Source organism: Balaenoptera physalus (genome assembly GCF_965194825.1).
Source record: "Balaenoptera physalus genome assembly, chromosome: 4".
Classification (NCBI taxonomy): Eukaryota; Metazoa; Chordata; class Mammalia; order Artiodactyla; family Balaenopteridae; genus Balaenoptera; species Balaenoptera physalus.
The window spans coordinates 37,005,541-37,032,222 of record NC_138891.1 but is presented as its reverse complement, the minus strand read 5'-3'; the positions used below and the strand labels follow the sequence as shown (position 1 = coordinate 37,032,222).

The 26,682-nt window shown below is 38.0% G+C and overlaps 1 protein-coding gene across 1 annotated transcript in view; it reads left to right on the top strand.

Annotated features, from left to right (window-relative positions):
* PLCH1 (phospholipase C eta 1) overlaps positions 1-26,682 on the top strand; it is a 235,356-nt gene that overhangs the window by 123,375 nt on the left and 85,299 nt on the right. Inside the window, 4 exon segments of the mRNA XM_082459515.1 lie at positions 5,315-5,461; positions 7,450-7,693; positions 15,263-15,392; positions 18,708-18,878. Of these exon segments, the coding sequence (XP_082315641.1) occupies positions 5,315-5,461; positions 7,450-7,693; positions 15,263-15,392; positions 18,708-18,878 (692 nt within the window).

Below are 26,682 nucleotides of genomic sequence, written 5' to 3'. Positions count from 1 at the left end.
CTTTTTTATTTCACAAGAAGTAGCATACTATAAATGTATATATGCTTACTTAACGCTTTGCCTTTTTCACTTACTATTATCTCCTGGAAACTCTGTATCAGTTCATAGAGAGCTTATTATTTTTTATAGTTGCATAGTACTGCCTTGTGTGTATGTGTATATTATTTTATTCAGCCAGTCTCCCATTCTGCATCATTTTTACCCTAAGTGACAGTGGAAGAGTTTTGTGTGATGTCAGGGAAGAAGGGGAAAGAGAAGACAAAACGAATGAACACAATCATCATAGGAACCTCAGAAACATTATGCTGAGTGAAAGAAGCCAGACACAAAAGGCTGCATATTGTATGATTTTCATTTATATGAAATATCTGCAAAAGGCCCATCTGTAGAGACAGAAAGTAGGTTGGTGGTTGTCTAGAACTGTGAGTGAAAATGGGAAGTGACTGCAAATGGGCATGAGGTTTCTTCTTGGGGTGATGGAAATTTTCTAAAATTAGATCATCAGGGACTTCCCTGGTGGCACAGTGGTTAAGAATCTGCCTGCCAATTCAGGGGACATGGGTTCGATCCCTGGTCCAGGAAGATCCCACATGCTGTGGAGCAACTAAGCCCATGCGCCACAACTACTGAGCATGTGCTCTAAAGCCATGAGCCACAACTACTGAGCACACATGCCACAACTACTGAAGCCCATGTGTTCTAGGGCCCACGTGCTACTAAGCCCATGTGTTGCAACTACTGAAGCCTGCACGCCTAGAGCCCGTGCTCAGCAACAAGAGAAGCCACCGCAATGAGAAGCCTGTGCACCACAACCAGAGAAAGCCCACGTGCAGCAACGAAGACCCAACGCACCCAAAAATAAATTAAAAAAAAAAAGTAAACTAAATTAGATCATCACACAACTCTAAGTATGCCAAAGCCATGGAGCTGTACATTTAAAACATTTGAATTTTAATGTATGTAAGTTATATCTCAAAGCTGTCATCAGGTGGCATGTATGGCATTCCTAACAGAAAGTGATTTTCTCTGATTCGACCTTGGCTTAAAGACTTGAACCCACTTGGATGCCATATAGACTTAGTGGAAATGTTGGGCATCTCCCCCCAAATGATACTTTCTACTACGATGTTTCAAATAGGAAGTGTATTTTTTAACAGCATTTTCTGCTTGAGGGACTTAGTGAACTGATAAACCCTAAGGAAATTTACTTATTTTAAACTAACTGTGGCAGAAATGATTGATTTAATCCCTTTAAAGAGATGAATTCTAAAGGACCTTATAGACCACTTTGTTATGCCTTTTATTTTACAGATGAGACTCTGAGAGTTTTAAAACTCTAATTATGTAGTAAAGTTAGAAATGCAGTCCTCTACTCATCTGTTCTGCTCTTTAAATATTTATACTATTCTGTTACGCAGCGATTAAAATAATAATTATTAAGAGTCTGTAAAAACATGGAAAGCTGTTTACAATACAAATGAAAAAAAGCAGGGTGCCAAATGGCTGAAATATCATGATTGCAACCAATATGTCAAATTTGTATTCATATTGAGGCCTGGAGCACAATAGACAAAAACAGTATGTGTGTTATGTAATGGGCTGATGGGCGTTTCTCCCTTAATATTCTTGAACATTGCTGCATTGTATCCAAATAAACTTCTTTTCTAAAAATATTAAGGCTACCACAGGGAGAATGTGATATCAGAGGCATTGTTTGTAGCTGCCTGAACCTGTAACCTGTATTTGCAGACTTTCCCCAGATACCTTCCAGCAATGGAAATGTGTGTGATGAGGTTACATCATCCTAAGCCTCTGGCACTCTTCCCTTGTTTTCCTGCCCCTGGAATTTTGCCTTTGTCTCCTTGTTTCTCACCCTATTTTATGGAATCTACTGATCTGGCATGGCTGGTGAATAACTTTTATAGCGGGTACTGTTACCTATCTCAACTGAAGGTAGAACATGAAGAGATTATGCTGACCCTTAAGTAGTTTAGCTGACGCTGGAAGAATATTTTGTCTCTCACATGGGTGATTATTTCCCAGTGGGAATGAGTTAGAAAGAAGGACGGTGCTCCTTCTCTGGTTAGCTGTACAGCTCCAATGGACTGTCTGGTTTGAGGAAGGGAGGAATGGGTTTAGATGACTTTCAAGACTTCACTAGACTGGATTTTTTCAAGGTGACTGATAATGTGGCTTTTTTTGTGTGATAGGGAACATCATGGAGAAAGCATAAAGCGACTACATAAACACTTCAAGCAGCCCATTGTTTTAGACCCTAGCTCTGCCAAGTACATTTTGATCATATATACTTGTTCTTGGCAACGGATAATGCTGGAATTTTAGCCCATGGATGAGTTGGTGGGATAAATGTGAAGCTAGTGATTATTTAATATATTATTCAAACACTTTCCCTCTCTAAGGGGTTGGATTCCACTTTCTAAAATGTTTGCGTTTCTTTGGATGACGCTAAGTGATAGGCGGTATTTATTAGCTCAAGTAAGTGATTAAACTTTTATATCACTGTGCTTTTCCTGTTAAAATGCTGAGAATATTGTAGCCATAGCAGTTCCATTTCAGGGAAAAGAAATGGGACTGTGAAAAGTGAAGGGAAAGAAGGGGCAGTGTGAATAAAGTGGAGGCCATCATGCCAGATATATAGACGGTCCTTTCCATAGGTCTGTAGTCTTTGCTTTAGATCTCTGATGGTACAGTTAATTCAATTTTCTGTTCTGGTATAAACAGTTCATTTTATTCTCTTTTCCCAAACAGACATCTTCCTGAATTATGTTTTTTTTTATTCCACTATTCCTTTGCTCATAAATATTGAGTGAATCTCTTATTGCTGTTGGATTTAAATCTTAGGCCAGCATTCCTAACCCCCAACACCTAGTCTTATCTGGCCCAAAGGATCAAATATCCTGTTAATCCCCTTTAGGTCACTGTAGACAGAGGACTGTCTTTTCCGATCCTCTGATCAAACCCCTGCTCTTTCCTGCCCCCAAGCCTCCATTGACACTGTTTTATTACCACACTCATCCCCATCCCAGCACACTGTATTCTCTTTTTACTATGGACTCTCATGTATTTTTGTCTTGGCATTTATTTTTAAAAATATCAGTAATAAAACTGTAATAAGAGCTACCATTTATAGTGTTTATATTGTTCCAGGCACCATTTTCAGTACTTTACATGAATTAACTCATTCAGTCTTCAACAACATTTCAAGGGGTAACATTATTGCCATTTTATAGACAAAGGCATAGAGGCACAGAGGGATTAAATAATGTGCCTAACCTCCTACAGCTAGTAAGTGGCAGATATGGAGTTCTATCCCAGGCTGTCTAGATCCAAACACTGTTCTGAACCATAGCTCTAAACTACCATTTATAAGTTATCTTTTTAAAGGTTTCATGCTCTTGAAATTTAACGTCTTTAAGTCAAAGTCTCCTTGTTCTCTGCTTCACCTCATTATATAGCCCTGTGCATGGTGCAGGGGGTGACTGTGAATATCTGCTTACTGATGTGACCTAAGGTCAGTGGCCAAAGAAGTTCTAATAGATTCTTCTGGGAGTTTTGGCTTGCGTGGTTAGACTTGATGATTTTATCTTGATACACTGACTGTCTTCTGTTCTCCCTCTAATTACTGGTGTGAGATGGTCAGGGTGACTGTCAAGAATTCAAATCTGTGGCTTTCATCACCTAAATGAATGGTGCTCAGTGGTAGGTAAATTTACTAATGTGCGTGAAACCAAATCTCAAATTTTGTTCTTGGCTTCAAAGTAAACATTTTAAGTTTGCGTGTTTTTTTTCTTAAGCAGTATTTTATTACTTGTATATTTGGTATGTCATATGAAATGGGTAAGAGCAACCTATACTTCACCTTTCTTGCAGTATCAAATCCTAAAACCATGCTTGATTTTGTGCAGTTCTTCCTTGATTTCTTTGGGAGAAGAAAAGGCTCTGCATGGAGGAAATAGTGGAAGTTGGTTATGTTGAAGTTACCTTGAGTACTCTGTGCATACAATGTTAAGCTTCGGGATCAGGCTTTTTCCTAGTAAAAACAAGTTAGCCAAAGAAGCCGAAGCCTAACATTGTTGGAGTTGACTTACTGCGTTTCTTTTATCTAACGGTAGGCTGCTTGATCAGGTAGGTACTCAGAGCCAGTTGTTCCTAGTGCTTTAATGGTTGCAACTGTGCCTATGTATTAGTCGGTGAAACAGAAGCTGTTTCTGGCTGATGCAATGAGAAAAGGGCGTTTGGAAGAGTATTGTATAACTTGGAGAACCAAGGGGAAAATGGAATAATTTGCCAGCTTCAGGAAGAGTAACTGTGACAACTGTAACATCTTGGGGTGGCCAACCAGGAGTGTCTCTTAAATCTTGTACTTTGAAATGACTCAGTTCTGTTTTCATTCAGTGCTCTACTCAGGGCTCATGTTCCTTGAAAGGGAATCAGATTTGCTCTCAGCTTAAGTCAGGTGCCCATTTCTTGCTTGGGGTGATTGACAGGCCACCAAAGGCACATGGATTGGGAAAGAAGTATTTCCAAAGGAAAAGTGGGTGCTATTAACAAAGAAAGGGAAACAGACAACACCAACAGATACAGATGCTCACTTCCATCAAGGTTCATCTCAAAGAGGAGAATTTAAATGATAACATTAACTTGGATAATAAGTGATTTGGATTTTATCTGAGTTCAATCACCAAGTTATTTCTCTACTTAGAAAATCCTAGCAGCTAAATTCATTAACAAATATTTTATGTTTAATTGTGAAAACTTGATTTTTTTCCTCATCACATTTTAAAACATTTATTTAGCTGTTTTCAAGCGTACACAAAATTATAATGTGAACCCATATACAACTTCAACAATTGTTAAAACATTTTGCCAGTCGTGTTTTTTTTAATTGCATTTTGAAGCATTATCGTAAGATGTTTTTACTGCTGGCTATATAAAAACTCACAAGTTTTAACATGAAGTCTGAGAACTTTGCTTTAAATTCAAGTACCAAATTATCATTGCTCTTATACCAAAAAGCATGTTGCCAGCTAGAACAAAAGATGCTTTGTTCACCAGTAATGCATTGTTTATCTAGAAGTAGAATTTTATTTCTATCAGTAAGGCTTTTTACTGGTTTAAGCCTGATGAATCAATTCTTTAACAACTCTCTCTTCAGATTACCTCTTCTAAATTTGTCTTCTGGATCTTGAGCGTTTAGGGTGTGATCAGAAGTTTTATTTGACAGTAAGGTTTCTGAACACCAGGACTCACCTGCATTGTGTGAGAGCTGAATGTACTCTAATCTTGTTTGCAGTTGAAAGATGCATGAGTGTAATGCAGTCCGGGACACAGATGATCAAACTGAAGCGTGGAACCAAAGGGCTCGTCCGGCTCTTTTACCTGGATGAGCACCGGACCCGCCTCCGATGGAGACCCTCTAGGAAGAGCGAGAAGGCAAAAAGTAAGACTAACTTTTGAATTCTCTGTTTGGCTTGACAGAGTAACACATGGGTTCTATTGGGTGGGCTCTGAAGCTTCAGATCCGTAAACTTTTCGTATTTCTGCAAGTTTTAGGGTCAGTTGTTAGAGAATGTGAAGAGACAGAATAAGTGATGACCATTTTTACTTTTGTTAATTCTTTGGAGGAATTTAAATCCATAAAAAGTTTTATCCACGGGTACTGTAAATGGTAATATTTCCCCTGTGTTGGAGACATATTTTTTTAGTTGGGATATGAGGTTTTATATCTTGAGGTCTTTTATTTTCCTATAAAAAGTAAAGGACATCATAAATCCAGTGGGATTTAAAGTGTTTTGACATATTCTGAACACAGTTAACTGATGAATGAATTAACAAAATTGTTTCAGTGATATCAAGTAAAATAGCATTGATCTGTCTCCTCTGTAAAGCCTCTCTCCCACACCTTCTACACTCAGCACCAAGTCCTTGCTGAGTCCCCTGTAGTGTCTCTCTCATCTGCTCCCTCCCTCCTGTTTTCACAGGGGTCTTCTTCGTCCAGGGTCTCTTCACCTTTCCGGTGGCCTATTGCAAAGTCTCCTAACCAAGCTCCATTTTGCTAGTTTCTTCTGCCCCTATCAGATAAGATGCTTTCCTCTTCAACTCATTAGGCTTACGTGATACACAAATTTATTCTCTCACATAACAAGAAACTCAGATTGGCCGGCCTCAGGCATGGGACGTTGAGTCTCTAGTTCTGTTTTCCCTGAGTGCCCTTGTCTCTGTCCCTTGTGTGTTGACATCGTAATTGAGGCAGCAGCAACGTGGCTTCAAAACTGATAGGGTCGTGAAGATGCAGAAAGGGACCTTCTCTTCAGTGCTTCCTTTTCAAGAGGGAAGAACCCCTTTCCACACCCTTCTCTCAAAGCAGGGTGCCCATGTCTCCTTGGTTAGAACTGGGTTCCCACACCTAAAGCAATCGTAGGACACAGGAGTGGGGCCACCCCACTGGCTTGGACCCACTAGAACTTGCCCTGGGGCTGGGCGTAGGCTCATTTCCCTGTGAGTCATGTGGAGAATGAGTTAGAAAGACAAATTGGGACTGTGCCATTAAGGCAGAGCAGAGGCGTGGACGGTGTATATGGGCATTCAGTAAGATTGCAACCCTTCTGATTCATGCCCCCAAACAAGCAAGCAAACAAACAAAAAATACTGTCTTAGTCTAAAGTAATCCGCTCAGCAAGTGCTTCTCTGACACACACTTGCAGCGTTGCTCCACTACCTAAATAATGCTAATCTCTGGTCTGTTACTCCAGCCCCTCATAATCTAGCCTCTAGCTCGATTTATCTCTTTCCAGCTTTATCTCCCATTACTCTCCCTCTTGCGCTTTTCAGTCCAGCGTAAATGGCCTGTTCAACATCTGTGGAGTGGGTCTCGTGTTTCTGTATCTTTATGTCTCTTTCCCTGGGCTGCCACTGTGTTTTCCCCTCCGCCTCTCTAAGCCCTGCTCTGCCTTTACCCTCATAGCTTTCTCTCTATAAATCCCAATCACATTTAGCTATGCTATTTGGTTACCACCAAATTTCTTTTTCCCTTCAATTTTTAACTGCTGTTTTATGCATATTGTAAAACGTCAAAGTTGGCTCTAGGTCTTTGTATGTTTTCCTTGCATAAATGTATAAATTATACATTTGACATATTCATAGCCTCCTTTTCTATCAACCTTCTTGTCCTGCTGGGCATATCTGTCTTCCTATCATAAATTTCAGTACATCCTGACGCAACACCTAGGAGGGTGTTGTCTGGCTGTCCAGGAGAGTAAAGTGGTACATGGAGAAGGTTACTAGCAGGAAATGATAGAGCTTGTATTTCACATTTGGGCTTAATATCATGATTCACAGACAATGAATTTTATTTTTAAATTTTAAGATGATTTTGCTTTGCCTACATATCTTCACCTGCCACATAACTGTGTATCTCTCTCCTCACAGTACTTATTGACTCCATTTACAAAGTCACCGAGGGTCGGCAGTCTGAAATATTCCACAGACAGGCTGAGGGGAACTTTGATCCCAGCTGCTGCTTCACCATCTACCATGGCAACCACATGGAGTCCCTGGACCTCATCACCTCCAACCCTGAGGAGGCCCGCACCTGGATCACAGGCCTCAAGTACCTGATGGCCGGCATCAGTGATGAAGATTCCCTTGCCAAAAGGCAGAGGACCCACGACCAATATCCTCCCAGAACTTTAATTCTAAACTGTGTGTGAGTGTGTGTGTGTGTGTGTGTGTGTGTGGATTAGACTATATTTTTTTCCCATAATTTTGAGGCTTAAATCCACTTTCCTTGCTGTTTTTTTAAATTTAATTTAATAATTTTTATTTATTTATTTTTGGTTGCATTGTGTCTTTGTTGCTGCGTGCAGGCTTTCTCTAGTTGCAGCGAGTGGGGGGCTACTCTTTGTTGTGCTGTGCAGGCTTCTCATTGCGGTGGCTTCTCTTGTTGCAGAGCACGGGCTCTAGGTGCATGGGCTTCAGTAGTTGTGGCTCCCAGGTTCTAGAGCGCAGGCTCAGTAGTTGTGGCGCACAGGCTCAGTTGCTCCGCGGCATGTGGGATCTTCCCAGACCAGGGCTCAAACCCGTGTCCCCTGCATTGGCAGGTGGATTCTTAACAACTGTGCCACCAGGGAAGCCCCCCATTGCTGTTTTTTTCTTTACCCTTAGTACCTTTCTGTCCCCTCCTCACTCCCACCCCAAGTAAATGAATGCATAGAACATGTAGAAACTTAAGCTTGCGTGAACTGAGGTGCAGACTTCTGAGGAGACTGGATTTACTCTCACAATCTGTGACATGTATGGCCTTTCTGGCCTCAGTTTCCTTATCTGTAAAGTGAGGGTGTTAGGCTCGTTGACCGCTTTGGTTCCCTTCCTCACATTTTGAATGGTCTTAAGAATACATGTTCCCCCTCTCCATGTAGGAAATAGTACCACTTCCTTCCTTGGGTGTCACTGGAATGTGCACCCTAATTTTTTCCCAGAGTGGTGGTAAATTTGTGCTGCTCTAGCTATAATCCCTCACCAAGGGCATTGTTGGAGCAGAAATATTCAGCCCCTGAAAGGATGTTGACAGTGTAAAGGTCTAAGCTGATGAGCCATGATGTTTTCATCAGTATTCACAGCATGCAGATAAATGCAACTGGGATTCATAAATGAACAAAACATAAACATAGGAATTAACTTTCTGTGCTTTTTCCTGCTAGTTTTGTTCCTAACTCCTTTACCTTTGATAAAAAACAAATACTGAATCATTGAGAATGCTCTCCGGTGCAAGCCACAGAACCATACTAACAGTGCCTCAAACAATAAAGAATATTCATTTTCTCATGAACAAGAGATCTGAGATAGAACGGTTCCAGGGTTAGTTAATTCAGTGGCTCAGTAATGTCATTAGAGACCTAGGTTCTGCCATTCTCAGCATGTTGGCTTGGTCCTTTAGCTGGCTACCCTTTGGTCAAAGAGAAGTGCAGCAGCTCTAAACACAGAGAAGTCCTGCCCAGAGGGAACAAAGTTTCTTCTCATAACACCCCCCCTGCCTTTTTTTTTTAAGAGCAAAGAAAAACTTCCCAGGAGCTCCACAGAAGACTACCTCTCATCAATGGCCAGAAATGCTATTACAGGCCCATTTCTAAACCAACCTCTGACAAGAGAAATTAACATAATTGGATTTTGATCTCAGGACCCTTTTTGCATTTTTAAAAACTGAAGACTCCAAAGAGTTTTTATGTGGGTTCAATCTATTGATATTTGTCATATAAGACATTAAATCTGAGAATTTCAAAAATATCTTACTAAAAATTATAATAAACTATTACATGTTAATGTATTTTTATGAAAAATAACTTTTTCAAAGTAAAAGAAATTAGTGAGAAGTGTGGTATTGCTCTACTCTTCTGCAAGTCTTTAAGGTTTTCTACATGTAAGATCATATCATCTGCAAACAGATAATTATACTTCTTCCTTTCAGATTTAGATGGCTTTTATTTCTTTTTCTTGCCTAGTTGCTCTGGCTAGAACTTCTAGTACTATGCTGAGAAGAAGTGGTGAAGGCAGGCATCCTTGCCTTGTTCCTGATCTTAGAGAAAAAGCTTTCAGTCTCTAACTATTGAATATAATATTTGCTGTGGTTTTTTCATATATTGCTTTTATTATATTGAGGTAGTTTTCTTCTATTTCTATTTTGTTGAGTGTTTTTATCGTGAAAGGGTGTTGAATTTTGTCAGATGCTTTTTCTGCATCAATTGAGATGATTGTGGTTTTTCTCTTCATTATGTTGATGCAGCATATTACTTTGATCAATTCTTATATGTTGAACCATCCTTGTATTCCAGGACTAAATCCCACTTGGTCATGGTGTATAATCCTTTTAATATGCTGCTGAATTGTACTGCTAGTACAGCTGACCCTTGAACAATGCAGGAGTTGGGGTGCAGACCTCCTGAGCAGTTGAAAATCTGAGTATAACTTTATAGTTGGCCCTCCGTATCTGAGGTTCTGTATCTGTGGATTCAACCAGCTGCAGATTGTGTAGTACTGTAGTACTTATTTATTGAAAAAAATTTCCCATATAAGTGGACCCACACAATTCAAACCCCTGGTGTTCAAGGATCAACTATATATTGTTGAGGATTTTTGCATCAGTGTAAATAAGAGATAATGGTCTGTAGTTATCTTGTAGTGTCTTTGTCTGCCTTTGGTGACCTCATAGAATGAGTTAGGAAGTGTTCCCTCCACTTTAATTTTTTCTGGAAAAATTTGAGGATTTTGGTATTTGTTCTTTAAATATTCGATAGAATTCACCAGTGAAACCATCAAGTCCAGGGATTTTCTTTGTTGAGAGATTTTTGATTACTGATTCAATCTTCTTATTAGTTATAGATCTATTCAGATTTTCTATTTGTGATATAGTCTTGGTAGGTTTTATATTTCTAGGAATTTGTCCATTTCATCTAGGTTATTCAATTTTTTGGTGTATAATTTTTTATAGTAGTATCTTATGGTCCTTTATGTTTCTGTAGAATCAGTAGTAATGTCCCCACTTTCACTTCTGATTTTAGTACTTTGAGTCTTTTTTTCTCTTCGTCCATCTAACAAAAGGTTTGTCAATTTTATTGATCTTTTTGATAAAACTACTTCTGGTTTCATTGATTTTTCTCAGTTGTTTTTCTACTTCATATCTGTTCTCATCTTTCTTATTTCCTTCTTCCTGCTATCTATCTTTTTAAATCTATTGAGACTTAATTGCTGCCCTCAAATGTGATCTATTCTGAAAATGTCCCATGTGCACTTGAGAAGACTGTATATGCTGTTATTGTTGGGTAGAGTGTCTGTATATGTCTGTTAGATCTAGTTGGTTTATTGTGTTGTTTAAATTCTTTATTTCCTTAGTTCTGTCTAGTTGTTCTATCCACTATTGTGAGTGAGGTACTGAAGTCTCCAAGTATTATTGTAGAATTATTTCTCTCTACAATTTTCACCGTTTTTGCCTTATATATTTTGATGATCTGTCATTAGATGCATAAATGTCTATAACTGTTATATCTTGCTGTATTGAGAATTCTATTAATACATAATATCCTTCTTTGTCTCTTACAGCCTTTTTTTGATTTAAAGTCTATTGTTTGGTGTTAGTATAGCCACCCCAGCTCTCTTTTCGTTATGATTTGCATGGAGTATCTTTTTCCATCCTTTCATTTTCAACCTGTTTGCGTTTTTGGATCTCAAGTGAGTCTCTTGTAGACAGCATAGAGTAGGGTCATGAGTTTTTATCTATTCTGTCAATCTGCCTTTTGATTGGGGAGTTTAATTCATTCACATTAAAATAATTATTGATAAGGATTAATATCTGTTATTGTGCTATTTGTTTTCTTTATGCCTTATAGCTTTTTTGGTCTCTTATTTCTTGCATTACTGTCTTCTTTTTTTTTTTTTGTATCAAAATATTTAAATACCATTTATATAAATTCTATAGCTGTTTTCTTTGTGGTTACCTTGGGGATTACATTTAATGTCCTAAAGTTACAATACTCTAGTTTGAATTTTTACCAGCTTAGGTGAATAGTTTTTTGAACATGATTTGTTTGTTCATGTTTACTGGCAGTAGAAAGTTTTCATATTTGAATTAATCACACTGACAGTTGAGGAATTTTATACTCTGAAAATATGCTATCTGGAAAGCGAGTGTACCCCAGAACTCCACAGAGGAACAATTTTATAAGAAATATTGAAGAGTTGATGCTTATGTCAGTGAGGAAAGAAAAGGAAACAGGAAATTAATGAATAATGAAGAGGAAGCTGATGTCAAAAATAGGGAATATTATACTGAGTCAGAGAACCATTCTCATACAGATTTGTCAGAATTGGATAGGGGTTTAGATAATGTCTTAAAATCAGAATGACATCCTTGATTGGATGTAAATTTAATAACATTAATTGAGGAGAACAGAGCTGATATGTTCATTATCATTACATTTCAGTTAGGCCTGAAAATTTCAACTGTGAATGAATAATGAGAATAATGAATCTTAAATAGTTGTGTGAAAAAAATCCATCCAGTGTAAAGTGAAATTCAAGTTATTTCTGCAGTGTGGCCATGTTGAATGGAGGTAGATGAAGTACTCGTGTCTATCAGAAGCAATACAGTCTTGTGGTTAAGGAGCGAGACAGTGCTGCCTTGTCTGGGTCCAGCCCCAGCTCTGACGTGTACTGTGTAACTTTGGGGGACTTACTTAAACTCTTTTACTTCAGAGTCTTTATCTGTAACATGGTGATGATGATAATGATGGTGCCCGCCCTATGTCATTGTGTGACCATCAAATGAGTTGATTATACACAAAGTGCTTTGAACACTGTCCAGCTCATATTAAGCATTTTATAAATAGTAGCTGCTGTTGTTACTGCTAAAGAGAGATAAGGATTGGCAAATCTTTTGCTTTTCCTGTTCAGATAGATTGATGTCTGAAAAGTCGATGGTCCCAGCATGCAAAGATGATGATGCTGGCATATTCCTCCATCAGATCATTCTCCTCCTTGATGCCCGCACCTTACCTCTTGATGCCACTTGGGAAATTATTACCTGTAGAAGACTTTATGGGTGTTGTAAACTGAAGCCTTACACCTTCCTTATAAATCAGGGGTCCTGCAAACTGCAGCCTGCAGGTAAATCTGACCCACCACCTTTTTATATGGGCTCCTGAGCTAACAATGGGTTTTCAATGGTTGAAAAAGTCAAAAGAAGTATAAAGTTTTGTGACACATGAAATTTTATGCCAATTAATTTATGTATTGTCTATGGTAGCTTCTGTGTAACAATGGCATAGTAGAGTAGTTGCAATTGAGACCAAATGGCCTGCAAAACCTAAAATATTTATTATCAGGCCCTCTTCAGAAAAAGTTTGCCTACCCCTGCACTAAATAATACTGTTCAATGCTTTACATTCTCCTAAAGTTTTTTGATTAAACAATACTAGGCCGTAACTTCTCATTGAGTTTTTACTCTCCTAGTTTTTCTTTGCAGAATTACTATTTCTTTTCTTAAATTTATCATGTATTGGCTATGAATCATTAATTCAGGGTTTTCTTGGGCACTCATGTCTTAATTATGAACAACAACTTTGAGGTATCAGAATACTTTTACCTGCAATTATATCTTATACCATGTATACTGTTACTGAGAGAGAATGGTATTTGCTTTCATAGAATCTTACAGTTGGAAGGGGCTTCAAGGTCATCTAGTTGTGCTCAGTGACATTATACATGAAGAAATGGAAGCCCCAAGAGGTGATGTAAGTGACCCACTGTCACAGGGCCAGGTCAGCATGGAATCAGAAGTAGTGTATATTTCTTGGTCTGAGTCGGCCTCTGTTTCTGTCTTACCAATCCCGGATCCCCTAAACCAATTGTCAAGGCCAGCTTGTGTGTTGACACTGAAGGCCTTGCAGACACAGACTCACCCAAAAGGGTTTGTTTCTGCAGAATATTCATGCTTAGTGTCTGCTTGTACCTGCTTCTTCTCTGGAGAAGTCTTTGAGATGCTTTGATAAAGAAGTATAGAATAAAAGGATGAAAATGCTGCCATCCTTGGACTCATTTATTCATTTCTTTGAACTCTGGCCACATATTTTGTGGGGCACAGAGCAGTGTTCACAGTCAAAGGAAATAGACCTCATGCAATGGGTGCTGTATTCCCAGAAAACAGAAAAAAATGAGATTCAGGTACTTACTAGTAATTGGCCCAAATATTTCACTCTTTTGATTCTTCAGTTATTTTTCCCCTGGTCCTGGGTCACCCTTTAATTTCCAGGTATCATATATAATGAGGTCCTGCCTGAACTCTATAAGGAACAATTGAATTTGAAAGAACTGGGCTGGTTATATTCAAATGTTATAAAGGGAACAAAATGTGAAACAGATATTTACGATTGAAAAATCACTTCTATTTAACTTTAGGAGAAATAAGACTAATTTTCCAGTTTTTACTTTCTAAGGTATAATCTCCTATAATCATAGTTTGAATCACCTAAGAAGTATAAGTGTTCTGAATTACTACTGGGAGGTTAGTTAATATTTTGTCTTAAATGAAAAATTTTCAGTTTGATGTCACCTGTTTGATAAGCAAATGTTATTCTTTGACACTTTCCTTTGACCTACTCCCATTCTCCCATTTCTTAGATTTAAACCTAAGTCTTTCCCTTACTTTGATTCTGTTTTTCTTCCATCATCTTCATTCTTTTCCTCTTCATTACCCTTTGAATTTTGAAGCTCAATTTGGTTTTCTAAATATACATACCATTCCCACCTTCTGTTATCTACCCCCTAACAACTGTGAATCATACATTTTAAAAAAGCCCTCTGCTAAAACTTAACTGGGAATTTTAAACTCATCCATTTGTTACCAGTTATTCTGCTTCCTCACTATGTAAAACGACCCAAGACTCATCCTCCTGGGGGCCTTTTAAAATCTCAGTTCACGTGATGTAAATCCTTTGTATCTAAACTCATATCCTCAGGCACCTAGTATCATACCTGAGCTTTGAAGCAACCTCTATTGTATCAGGCTTGCAGTTCCTATTAATGCCCTTGATTTAGAAGTTGGGGATATTAGGTAAGAATTGTCAAAGCTAGTCATAGGAAGAGGAGCAGTGTAGAGACAGGCCTTCTGTGCAGGAGAAAACAGTGCTAGACCAAGTGGGAGGAGACCTGGGGTTGAGACCTGGTTCTCTTACTAATTCTTAACCAAATTTCTCCCTCTCTTCTAGTTTTATATCCTCATCTGAACAATGAGGAGATTGAATGAGATGGTCTAAGCTTCTAAATGTAAGAGTGGGACTGAGAAAAGGGAATTGAAAAGATCATGTTGTATAGGGGTATTGTGAAGGTAAAAAAAAAAATACTGGATGAAAGATCATAGATGGAGAAGATAAGGCCTAAATTTGGTATACATGGGGTCTCATCACATCATAGAGATGCTTTAACAGTTTGGATAAAATGTTAAGGAAGCTCCCAGAATAATATGGTTTGACTCTCATTTTCCAGTGAAGGGAATCACCTGTATGTGCTCTCCTTCCCCCAGTTCCTTTTGTTGTTGTCACTGTTAGTAGCTCACTAAAAGCCTGTGGATTGCAGGTCCTCCTCAAAAGAATTTCTTCTCAAGTTCGGTGTTAATGATAAATGTCCTTGTGAGTATTCTGTGAAAGCAGTTTTTATTTTGATGAAAATGCAAGTGTTTTTCTTGACCTTTCTGCAAGTGGGTGAAGCAGACCTTTGAGGAAGCTGATAAGAATGGTGATGGCTTATTGAACATTGAAGAGATACACCAATTGATGCACAAACTAAATGTCAATCTGCCCCGAAGAAAAGTCAGACAAATGTTTCAGGTATATTTTCACAATTGGATTGGCCTTATGTAAAATACACGTTTGAGGTTATCGATATACTGAGGTATTTCAAAAGGCTATTTTGTCTTGTTGGAAGCTAATATTACTACTCTGTATTGTTTTGTTTTTCTTTGAAGACAGAGGCATTTTATTTCATCAAGGAAAACTTCCTAAACTTAACGTGCATCCACAGTTTCGCTTCCTAAAGTGCTTTGTTGTTGTTGTTGCCATTTTTAGAGAGTAATTCTAAGCATTTTACCTGACACTTAAATAACGGGGTAAATGGGATCAAGTCACTTGGAGAGGATGATAAGATCTCATCTACCAACCTCATGGTCTGTTGTGAGGATCAGAATAAAGACTGAGTAACGTGGCAAAATAGCACGTGTCGAAATCCTCAAGAGCCCTCTGTTTTGTTACAGAGAAGTTTAAGATTTAGAATCCATAAGGCTTAGAAGTGCTGTATCACTTCTACCATTTAGGGAGCCCTCCAGAAGTTCACTCCACTGCTTGTTGGTGTTAGATGAGATGCTCTTTCGCTGTTGGTAAGTTCTGGAGGAAAATCCATGGGCCCAAACTTATTCTGTGGCCCCCAGCTGGGATTGTACTCAGTCTTCCACCTAAGGTGCAAAAGTGAGTTCTGTTAAGTTAAAGTTGGTGCAAAGACATGTTAGATTATTAGTAATTAGTAGACTACTAATTTAGGAAATGCTCTTATTTGGAGATAAGTCATATGTATAATCCATGTTTTGCAGTGATTTTCTAAGTGACTAGGTAGGTGATATTTTTAATGTGTAAAATTAAGTATAAGGGTTATATGTTATGATGTTTAATGTTTTGTGCTTCCTTTGTTTTCTAACCTCGTGTTATCAGAGATGGTAAGGGCAGAAACAGCATGAGGGGTAAGTTGCAACAATGAATGGAAGATAGAGGATGGCTTCGATCTGTGACCTCTTACGGTCACAGGTCCTGTGGTCTTGTCCTTGGAAGCTGGAGATGGTTTGCACTGGGGGAACTTGGTCCCATTGCACTGAAGAGAAAGGAAAGAAGAGGAAGGAATGAGATAGTCTATAAAAGGAACCAGAGGTGGAATGAGGGACTTTGGAGGGGAAATGAGTTGTCACAGAGTGAATTGTCTTTAAAGTGTATGGAAAGGTTTGCCATGTTCTTGGCACTCCCTGTGACGCCTTACTTTTGTTCTGTTTCAAGCCCCACCTCCCCATGCGTTCCTTTCCATAGGAGATATTCATAGTACTGGAGAGATAGCTCTGATTAAATCAGAGAGGCCATGCTTAAATAGGAGGGCAAAGTCTATACCTACAAAAATAATGATTTGGGGGGTACTTTTTGGAAATAAGATAGAGAAGTAACATAAGATATTGAACTATTTTTACTCCTATATTTTTTCCTCCTTCAGACACATTTTATCTCTAATACACTAAGTATTTTAGAGGGTAAACCGGGAAATGTTTATGTCAAAAGTCTTGTAAGTTCAAAGTTAATGCTTTAGAGAAGTTTTAAGAAAACATTAAGGTCTCTTTTTATGACCTTGGATTTAAAGACTGAAAGACTTCTCAAGCCGGGAGTGACTAGAGAAGCAGCTGGGCTTCTATTGTATGTAGAATATTTCTATCATAGGTCTTGCATGTAGCAGAGTTCTGTGAGTGTTCAGGGTGGAGTGATGGAAACAAAGATCTTAGTATTATTTTAAGGAACTTTTTTTTTTTTTTAATGAATTGCTGTTAAAGACATTAAAGCCTTCCTGGAATTTTCTTTGCCTTTTTGTTGCAGTGCAAGATTCAACTGGTTTTTTAAAAAAAATAATCTTTTAAGGTATGGATAGCTTCTTTTGAAGTCTTTGATGCTATTGCTTAAACCTTAGAGTTTTACTGTTCTTAATGGTTTAGGCATTTCCAAGGAAGTCTTGAAAAATGTATCATCTCTCGATCCAGGGTTAGATAATTTTGAAACAAAGTTATGGCAGAAATGTGAACATTAGACCTACTTTCTTTGGATGCAAAGACTCTACAACCAAGAGCCTCCAACACCAAAAATGTTGGTATTCTGTAGACCAATCTGTCTCTGCCTTTAAAATGACAGAAGGTACACCAACAGCATCACAAAGAAACAGTGTACGATTTAAATATTGGTCTAAGTGTTTGCTCATAATTGACCCAAAGTTAGCAAAGTTTAAAAAAGTATATTTTTATACACACTTTGACTTTCAAAACTGTATTTAAAACCACATACCAGCTGACTGTATGTCACAACATCTATGAATTTCAAAATGCCATTCAGTCCCTGTCAGTTTTTGCTCAGCTACAACTGTGTTCACTTAAAAGAAAGGAGATCATGTAAATGGATTGGTTACTCATTATATATCCCCAACAGTTTTATGGTCTTATGACAAACTCAGCCAATCCGAAGGCAGGTACGTGGCGAAAGATCCTTGCTCAATAATTACTAGGAACAAATAATTTCAACTAGCGATCAGTCCAGATGGATTTTTCAGGCTTTTATGGAGGAAAAGGTACCAATGATGCTGATGGCTGTAAGAGCAATAAGCTACCTGTGCAGAATTAAGAGAGATTCTATTATAGGTAAAAATTATTTGATTGAATCGCAGTTCAGAAGCTGATGAGAGACTAGAATTTACATCATGTATTAATTTTCATCATGTATTTAATTTTCATTAAACGTATTTTCTCTCTTTTGTTCTTGATTAGTCTTGTCCAAAATTTCTTTTATTAGTTTTGTCAAAAGACCAGCTTTTTGTTTAATTGCTCACCTTTGATGTTATATCTGCTTGTTTTCTATTTCATTGCTTTCTGCTTTTGTTTATAATTTATTTCCTTCTATTTTCTTTAGCTTAACTATTTTCTAGCATTTGGAGTTGAATTATTAGCTTCTCTGATTTTAATCTACCTTGCTTATACATTGAAAACTTCAAGTTTCCCTCTAACTACTGCATCACACAAGTTGTACGTGGTGCATGCGTTTACTTCTGTATGTTTCATTTCCTATTTAGAAATGTGTATTTTCCAGACACAGTTTTTTTTAAGCTTTGTTGGTTGCTTTATAAATTCACTGTGATCAGAGAAATTAGTTTTTATGAGGTTGATTCTTTATAATTTGAAACTTTTTTTGGCCTAATATATAGTCAGTTTTTAAATTGATCCATGTGTGCTTGAAAAGAACTTGTTTACCATTTGTGAAATGTGTATTAGCCTTTTTTATAGTAAATATTATTTCCAGCTACTGAATTTCCTATTTCAAACTCTCACACTGCCTTGTTATTTTCTATGCCTCTTTCAGGAAGCTGATACAGATGAGAATCAGGGAACTTTGACATTTGAAGAGTTCTGTGTTTTTTACAAAATGATGTCATTGAGACGGGACCTTTATTTGCTGCTTTTGAGCTACAGTGACAAGAAAGATCACCTAACTGTGGAAGAACTGGCTCAGTTTTTGAAGGTGGAGCAAAAGGTATCATTAGACTGTTAAACTGAGTGTTTACTTAAAAATACTTGTGAAAGATACATGAGTTTTTCTTGAGGTTGGGTGTAGGTATACTTTAAATTTAGGATAGAGGGGTAAATATCACAATTCCACAAAAATCTTATCTATGAGTTATTTAAAATGTGTTTCCAGCATCTTTAAAGAGGGAGTGACAAATTGAACACTTATACAATTTTTAACCTTAAATATGCATATTTTTCCACAGAGTAGTGACAATTAACTCATGTGTTTCCTTTCAGATACCATGGTAATGTTTTCTTTGTAGTAATAATATAGCTAGACGTTTATTAACTATGACATAATTCTTAACTAGCAATATAGTAATTCATTGGTAAATGTCTTCCTTCATACCTTACCCTGTGCATCTCTTTCATTTTGGCTGAGCTGTATACTTTATAATAAACCAGTAATAGTAAGTAAATCACTTTTCTGAGTTCTGTGAGTCATTCTAGCGAATCTTGGAAACTGAGTTGTGGGAATTGACAAAGACTTTCTCCTTAATGAAACAAACTCTAAGCAGGCTCTTTTGAGCCATTTTTTCGAAGGTTCCATCCTTTGGCCTTGTCCTTAAGAGTCCAGCTGTAGCAAGAATCCTAAGTCAGTTTAACCAGAATCTCCATCCTCAATATCTAATCGCCCTCAATATCTGATAAAATTCCTCGCCTACCACTATTCCCTGGGTGATATTTGATCACCCTGGCCTGCATTTCAGGAAGAATCCTGTTAGGTCGGGTTAGCCAGAATCCCCTCTTATGCCTCCACTGACCCCTACCTTGCTCCTTGGCTATAAATCCCCACTTGTATTCGAAAATAAGCCAGTTCTATACTGAGCTCTCTTTTTCCGTTTTGCAGTAGTTACTGATTAAAATCTATTTTTACTGTTTTAAGTAATGTCCAAAACTCCCAAATTTGTAGTAGGCCAGGCAGAAGTGGGGGTAGCCTGAGCACCTCATTTGCGGCTGGCATCTGAAGTGGGGTTAGTCTGTGGGACTGAGCCCTGTAGGGTCTAATGCTAACTCCAGATGGTTAATGTCATAACTGAATTGCATTGTTGGATACCCACTTAGTGTCGGAGAATCAGAGAGTTGGTGGTGTCAGAAAAAAGACACTAGACCTGGTAATATTTTACTTTATCCCATTACCACAATCACATACATTTTAGGAATTACAGATTCAGATTTTATACATTTTGTTGTTGCTTTAAGGATTAAGCCAGATAGTGTTAGCAAAATGTTTTATCAAAATCAGTTATTTTAGTTTGATAATTTGGCAAAGGCAGAGATTCTCCATTAACAAAGTTAGCTCTTAAGATAGGCAGAAAATGGGAATGGGGTAATAGAAGAATTATTTTTCCCCAGAGAACATGCCCTTTCTAAATCTCTATTCCCTGTTTTCCTGCAATTATAACTACTCCTGCACTGTCATCAGAAGAACTCTTCCCAGTACAGTGGAAAGAACCTTAGACCAGGGGTACAGAAAATCTGCGTTTCATATCCTGCAAGCTTTCTCGGTTGGAGAATCTTGCGCAGGCCAATCAGTATTGTTTCTGAGCCTTGGTTTCCTGATCTGTACAAAGGGGGGCTGATACCTACCTTTCTTTTTTTTTAATAAATTTTTTAAAATTATTTATTTATGGCTGTGTTGGGTCTTCGTTTCTGTGCGAGGGCTTTCTCTAGTTGCGGCAAGCGGGGGCCACTCTTCATCGCGGTGCGCGGGCCTTTCACTGTCGTGGCCTCTCTTGTTGCGGGGCACAGGCTCCAGACGCACAGGCTCAGTAGTTGTGGCTCACGGGCCTAGTTGCTCCGTGGCATGTGGGATCTTCCCAGGCCAGGGCTCGAACCCGTGTCCCCTGCATTGGCAGGCAGATTCTCAACCACTGTGCCACCAGGGAAGCCCGATACCTACCTTTCTTATCTCACAATGTCAGATTGAAAATTGATTGGGATGATGAATGTGAAAGCCCTTTGACAGAGATATTCAGAAGCACAGCAGTGTGAGAAATTAAAATGTTAAAAGAAAGTGACTTCAAATTCATTTGTGCTAGTGGAATTTACCCAATCCATTTGAATAGCAATAGTGGATGTCACTTGCTAAGGGGCATATGTTTCTTCCCTCCTTTTGTTATATTGACATTCAACCGGTAAATTTTAGTTGGGGAAAACAGAAGCCAGTGTTCTGTGACATCTGCTCCTGGAAGATGATTACGCGTTTCCGGTTTAATTTTCTAAACTAGCCTGAAGCTACATATAGGTATAATGTGAAAGAAATTTTTTAAAATTATCATATATCAAGAGGCATAAACCATAAAGGAAAATATTAATGTCCTGAAACTTTATATGTGGTCCAATATATCAAACATCATAAAATGAATGTCAAATACAAACTCAGAAAATATTTATAATATACAAAAGAGAGAAATAGTGAATTTCCTTAATATGGAAAGTGCTCTCATAGACTATTTAGGGAAAAGATGACTACCCAATAGAAAAATGTGCAAAACATTTGAAACATATAAAAAAAATTGCACGTCAATGATCTATTAAAAATGTTCATCCTTCACTAGTAATTTAAAAATGTGAAATAAAACTGAGACTTTTTTTGAATTTTACTCTTTATTTTAATATGCTTCTGCATTATTTCCATTAAAAATTTTTTTTTATTGGAGTATAGTTGATTTACAATGTTAAGAGACCATTTTTCACCCAGCAAATTAGTAAAGGTTAAAAAAATATACTACCAAACATGGTGTCCATTTCTTATATTTCTGGTGAAGCTGGGGAATGGTACAATCTTTCTATGGGCAGTTTTATCATTAAATTTTATATAATATGTAAAATTTTTACCAATCCATTTTACATCTAGTAATTCATCCTAAGGAAATAATTGTGTATAGAAAAAAAAAAGTTATAAAGTTGTGCATTTCAGCATTCTTTAAAACAGAGAAAAATTGGACATGATCTAAAAGTGCAGCAGGAGGGTCATTAGTCAAGAGTTTTGTGGGGTTTTGAGTTTCAAAATGGGATTTTCACAGTGGAACGAATCCGAGGCAATTTGATGATCCATATGGCAGTAATTCATCTGTTTCTGATGAAGTAAGATTGGTGTAGACACCGGAGTATTCAAATTTTACAGATTTACTCAGTTGTGAAATGAAATATCACTGCCGGCCACATATGCTGTCCGGGATTATGGGAGTTCAAATATTGGCCTGTGAGTCCGATTTTTATTCCACTGAAGCTCTTTGCAAATTGAATTTATGCCTCTGACAGGTCCAATTGCTGCTTGATTAGGACTTTCATCCTTAAAATATGATGTGCTAAGGTAAATTCTTACTGTCTTTTATATCTGTGAAGAAGTGCCAGTTAAGGAAGAAGCCGGTTGGCTGAGGTTTCTCTTCCGTTGCTTCCTTACATCCACAGATAAAGATCACAGATGTCCACTGGTCTGTGGTTCCAGAGTACGAGAGTTGGTTGAGGCTCTTTGTTTCATTTTTTCCCCTGTTTGCCAAAAAGCAACCTTCATCTCCTCCAGAGTTCCTATCCATTTTTTGGCACTGGCGCTGAATGTGTTTTGAGTTCAATTCTTTTCAGAGTTTTGATTCAGGAGTGAGAAATTGATTTCATTCCCCCCACTCTCCTTGACAACCTTTCTTAGCAAGGCTCTACCTTCTTTTAATCTTTTTGTTTCTCATGGATTGAAGAGTGAGGAAGAGAAGGCAGGAATATTGAAGAGCCCTTACAGTTTGCAAACCCTTCTAGCTGTTAACCAAGAGCAAAAGCTACTTCCATAGATAAGTCAAAAGCAGATTTCTATTTATGTAGTGTTTTTGTCTGAAATATGCATGTGGATGGTCAATTCCAGGGGAGTTTTCGGAACTTTTCTGATCCCATGCTACAGCGCCCTCTTCTTACTGAACTTTATGACATAGACCTATACATTAGCCCTTTGTGGTGGTTCTAACAGTTGCTCATTTTGCTTCTTTATTCTTTCTGCTGAAATATTTCCTTGATTCTTCTGATCCAATTATAGATGTCATTTGTTCCCTCTCCCTTCATTACCCTTTACTGAATCCAGACTGGTTTGGTGAGAGTCATGGTCATTCTAATCTTACCTCTCTTGTGAGAAATAATTATAAATTCTTCTTTGCTATAACTACCCCTTTCTGGTGCTAGTGTACCTTTATCTTTTTTTTTTTTTTAAAGCATTCTCCTCATCATAAAAGCATTCCTTTAAGAGGCTTTCCTGAATTTGTTTCATTTTTCTTAATTATTCACAGTTAAAGCAGTGAGAGACTGTTCAGAGTAATTATGTCTTGTAATATTTTTTCTCCCTTGAATATAGTTCCCAAATGACATTTTTCTGTGAAATAGTCATGTATTTAAATGCTTTGAAATTTGTGGATTAATTTTTGGATGAGTGAGAGTAGCCATTTTGGGGAGATAAATAACTATCATGGTTGTCTTATTCAGCTGGAAACTGAATGACCACTCATTTAGAGACGTTTCTCTACTCCCTGCTGAAATTACCCAAAAATACAGTAAAAAAGACCTCTCCCCCCTGTAAAACCACAAGGACAAAGAGAATAGGAGAGGAAACAGAAACAACAAAATCTTAAAACTTGTCTGATCCAAAAGAGACCCCAGAGCACTGAAACTCAAGCCCATGGAGCAAGAAACCACGAAGCATGTTCACTTGCCCAGAAGAACCCAAGAAAGATCAAAAATGAAATTCACATGATACTCTGAAAACAGGAGAAGAGCAGGGGTTGAAAACACAAGCACCGGTTGGAAGTCTGATCCAGATGTAGTTAGGGCTCCAGATTCTCTCCCCTACCTCTTGCAGCAGGACAGCTGTCCCCTCTCCACCCTGGCATAAAACTGAAAATAAGAGCTGGAGGAGGACGGACCAGAAGAATCTGGGCTGAGGCATACCAGGCACACCTGAGTGTGGGCACTGAAACATGGGGAACGTGGCAGATGGTTTATAAAGATGGCTACAGTAGCTCCCACATCCCTGTATGTGTGTGGCTTTGCAGCGTGACATTGCCTCTCCTCCCATCAAGAGGTGGAGTCTGTTTTTCTGCCCCTTGAATCTGGGCTGGCTTTGTGACCTGGTTTGACTAACGGATTGTAGCAGAATTGATATACAAGGAACGTAGGCTTCAGGGAGCCTTGGCAGTTCCACTCTTGCCCTGCTGGGGCTGTGAGACTATCATGTGAGGAAGCGAGAGGAGGAGAGACCACGTGAAGAGGCCCAGCCAACAGCCAGCACTAGCCACAGTAATGTTGGTGAGGCCATTTTGGACCATCTGACTGTAGTCACCTGACTAGATGCCTGCAGTCACGTGAGTAACCCCTAGGTGAAAACACAACCGTGTGGCCGGACTCAGTCCCACTTACCATCCTACACAATTGTGAACAAGTATTGATAAGTGGTGGTGGTTTTAAGTTTCTAAGTTTTGGGAGGTTTGTTTCACAAAAATAGATATGAATACAAAGATTAAGTGAACATTTATGCATTGAAGTGTGAGAGCAATAACCCTCTTCCAAGGTTCAGATCCCAGGTTTATCCCTTCCAAGTAGGACATTGGAAAAATTTCCTTAGAGGCATATTACAGACTATTGTGGATTGAATAGTAGCCTGAAAAGATATGTCCAAGTCCTTAACTCCAAGTATCTGTAAATGTGACCTTATTTGGAAGTAGGGTCTATGTAGATGTACTTAAGGATGTTAAGATGAAATTATCCTACATTTTGTGTGGACCCTAAATCCAATGATGAGTGTTCTTATAAGCAACAGAAAAGAGGACATAGACACACAGAGGGAAGGTGGCTGTGTGAAGATGGAAGCAGGTTGTAGCTATGAAGCTCCAAGCCAAGGAATGCCAAGATTTGCCAGCAGCCATCAGAAGCAAGGGAAGAGGTATGGAATAGATTCTCCCTCCAAGTCTCCAGAGGGAATCATCCCTTTTAACACCTTGATTTTGGATTTCTGTCCTCCAGGACTGAGAGAGAATAAGTTTCTGTTGTTTTCAGCCCTGAGTTTGTGGTACTTTATTATAGCAGTCCTAGGAAACTAACACACCAACCCAAGGAAAAAAAAACCCTAAAGATATTTACATCAGAATTTTCCTGAGTCCAGCCAGAGAATTCTACAGTGAAGCCCACTAGTCAGTAAGCTCTGCTCATGAATACAGAGCTTCCAGCCAATTTTTTCTTGCCTTAGTTTGAAATAAGTTTTTAAATAGTCGATTTAAAAAATGGGTTTTAAATAACCAAGGCTTACCACGTTTGAGGAAACTCTCTGCTATAAAAAAGAGACAAAGGCAAACAAATAGAATCAAGAAACTTGGAGGAAATAGAGGCAATGCAGGGAGAAGGAAACTTTAAAAACTGACATTAATACAGCAGAGCGATTAAAAAAATTTCAGCCATGAAGCAAGAGAAAGATGCTATGAGAAAAGAAGATTCAGAGGAAGAAGAGAGCAGAGAACTAAATTCATTAGTTGGCTTAGAAGATAAAGTTGAGAAAATTGTCCCAAAAGGAGAACAAACAGGAAAGAAATGGAAAAAACATAAGGAAATTAGTAGATCGATCCTGAAGGTCTGCTATCTGAATAACAGGAGTTACAGAAAAAGATAAGAAAAAATAGAAGGGAGGATATTATCAAATAAGTAATACAAAAAATGATTAGTGCCAAAAGGGAGGAATGTCTAAATTGGCGGGGTCCACTGAGTGCCAAACACAGTGAATGTAGAAAGATCCATGCAGAGACAAATCAAAGTGAAATTTTGCAGTGCCAAGGATAAAATGAAACCCTAAAGACTTGCAGAAAGGGGGGAAAAAAAGCCTTATCAAATTAATGAACAAAGACAGGTCCTGTAAAAAGGATTGGAATCAGAATGGCATCAGACTTCTCAACAGCAACTCTGGAAGCCAAAAAACATGAAGCAGTGATTTCCAACCTAGAACTTTCTACCTGGTCAATTTGTCAACCAAATGTGTGCACAGAATAAAAAACACACATAACACACACAAGAATATGTGCAAGAAATAAATAATTTACCTCTCAAGTGCTCTTTGATAAGAGTGACAGAATGAAATTGGGACAAAAAGCTGAGTGAAATTTTAGAACTCAACCAGCCTGGAAGAAGGAAGACCTTTATAGTGGAAAAAATGGAATTCATGGATTCCCTCTTGCCTTTGATGTGGAAAATTATACCAAGAGACCATTAGAGTCATTGGGAAGAATTTGTGATAGGGACATTACAAATTAAACGAATGGATGGGAATTCCAGCAGTTAAATCAGAAAAAAATTCTGTAAGAATAGAAACACAATCAGATTATACAATAGACCTAATGTTAACATTTGCATATTCAGGACAATTTACATACTGAATTGTAGTTTAATAAAAGTTAAGATATAACTGTATTGGGAGGATGGATAGAGTGTGAAAGTTAGTTTTGCTGGCCCAAAAGAGTTGTCTTTATTTAAAAACAATAAAAAGTTAAGAGATAATGTTTAAAGTGTATGAAATAGAAAATAGCATCATTAACATAATAATTAGGAGTATAAAGACTCATTCCACAAGAAATATCTAGAGATGTTGGCATTATTACCTCTGGACAGTGGCTCTGTGTATAGAGGGGGAATTCTGCTTTTAGTCATAAGCGTCTCTGTTTTGACTGACTTAATTATGGATATGTTACTTTGGTAAAAATAAATGGAAGAGAGTTTAGGAACGTTAAAATTCTTTGCGAATTATTTTA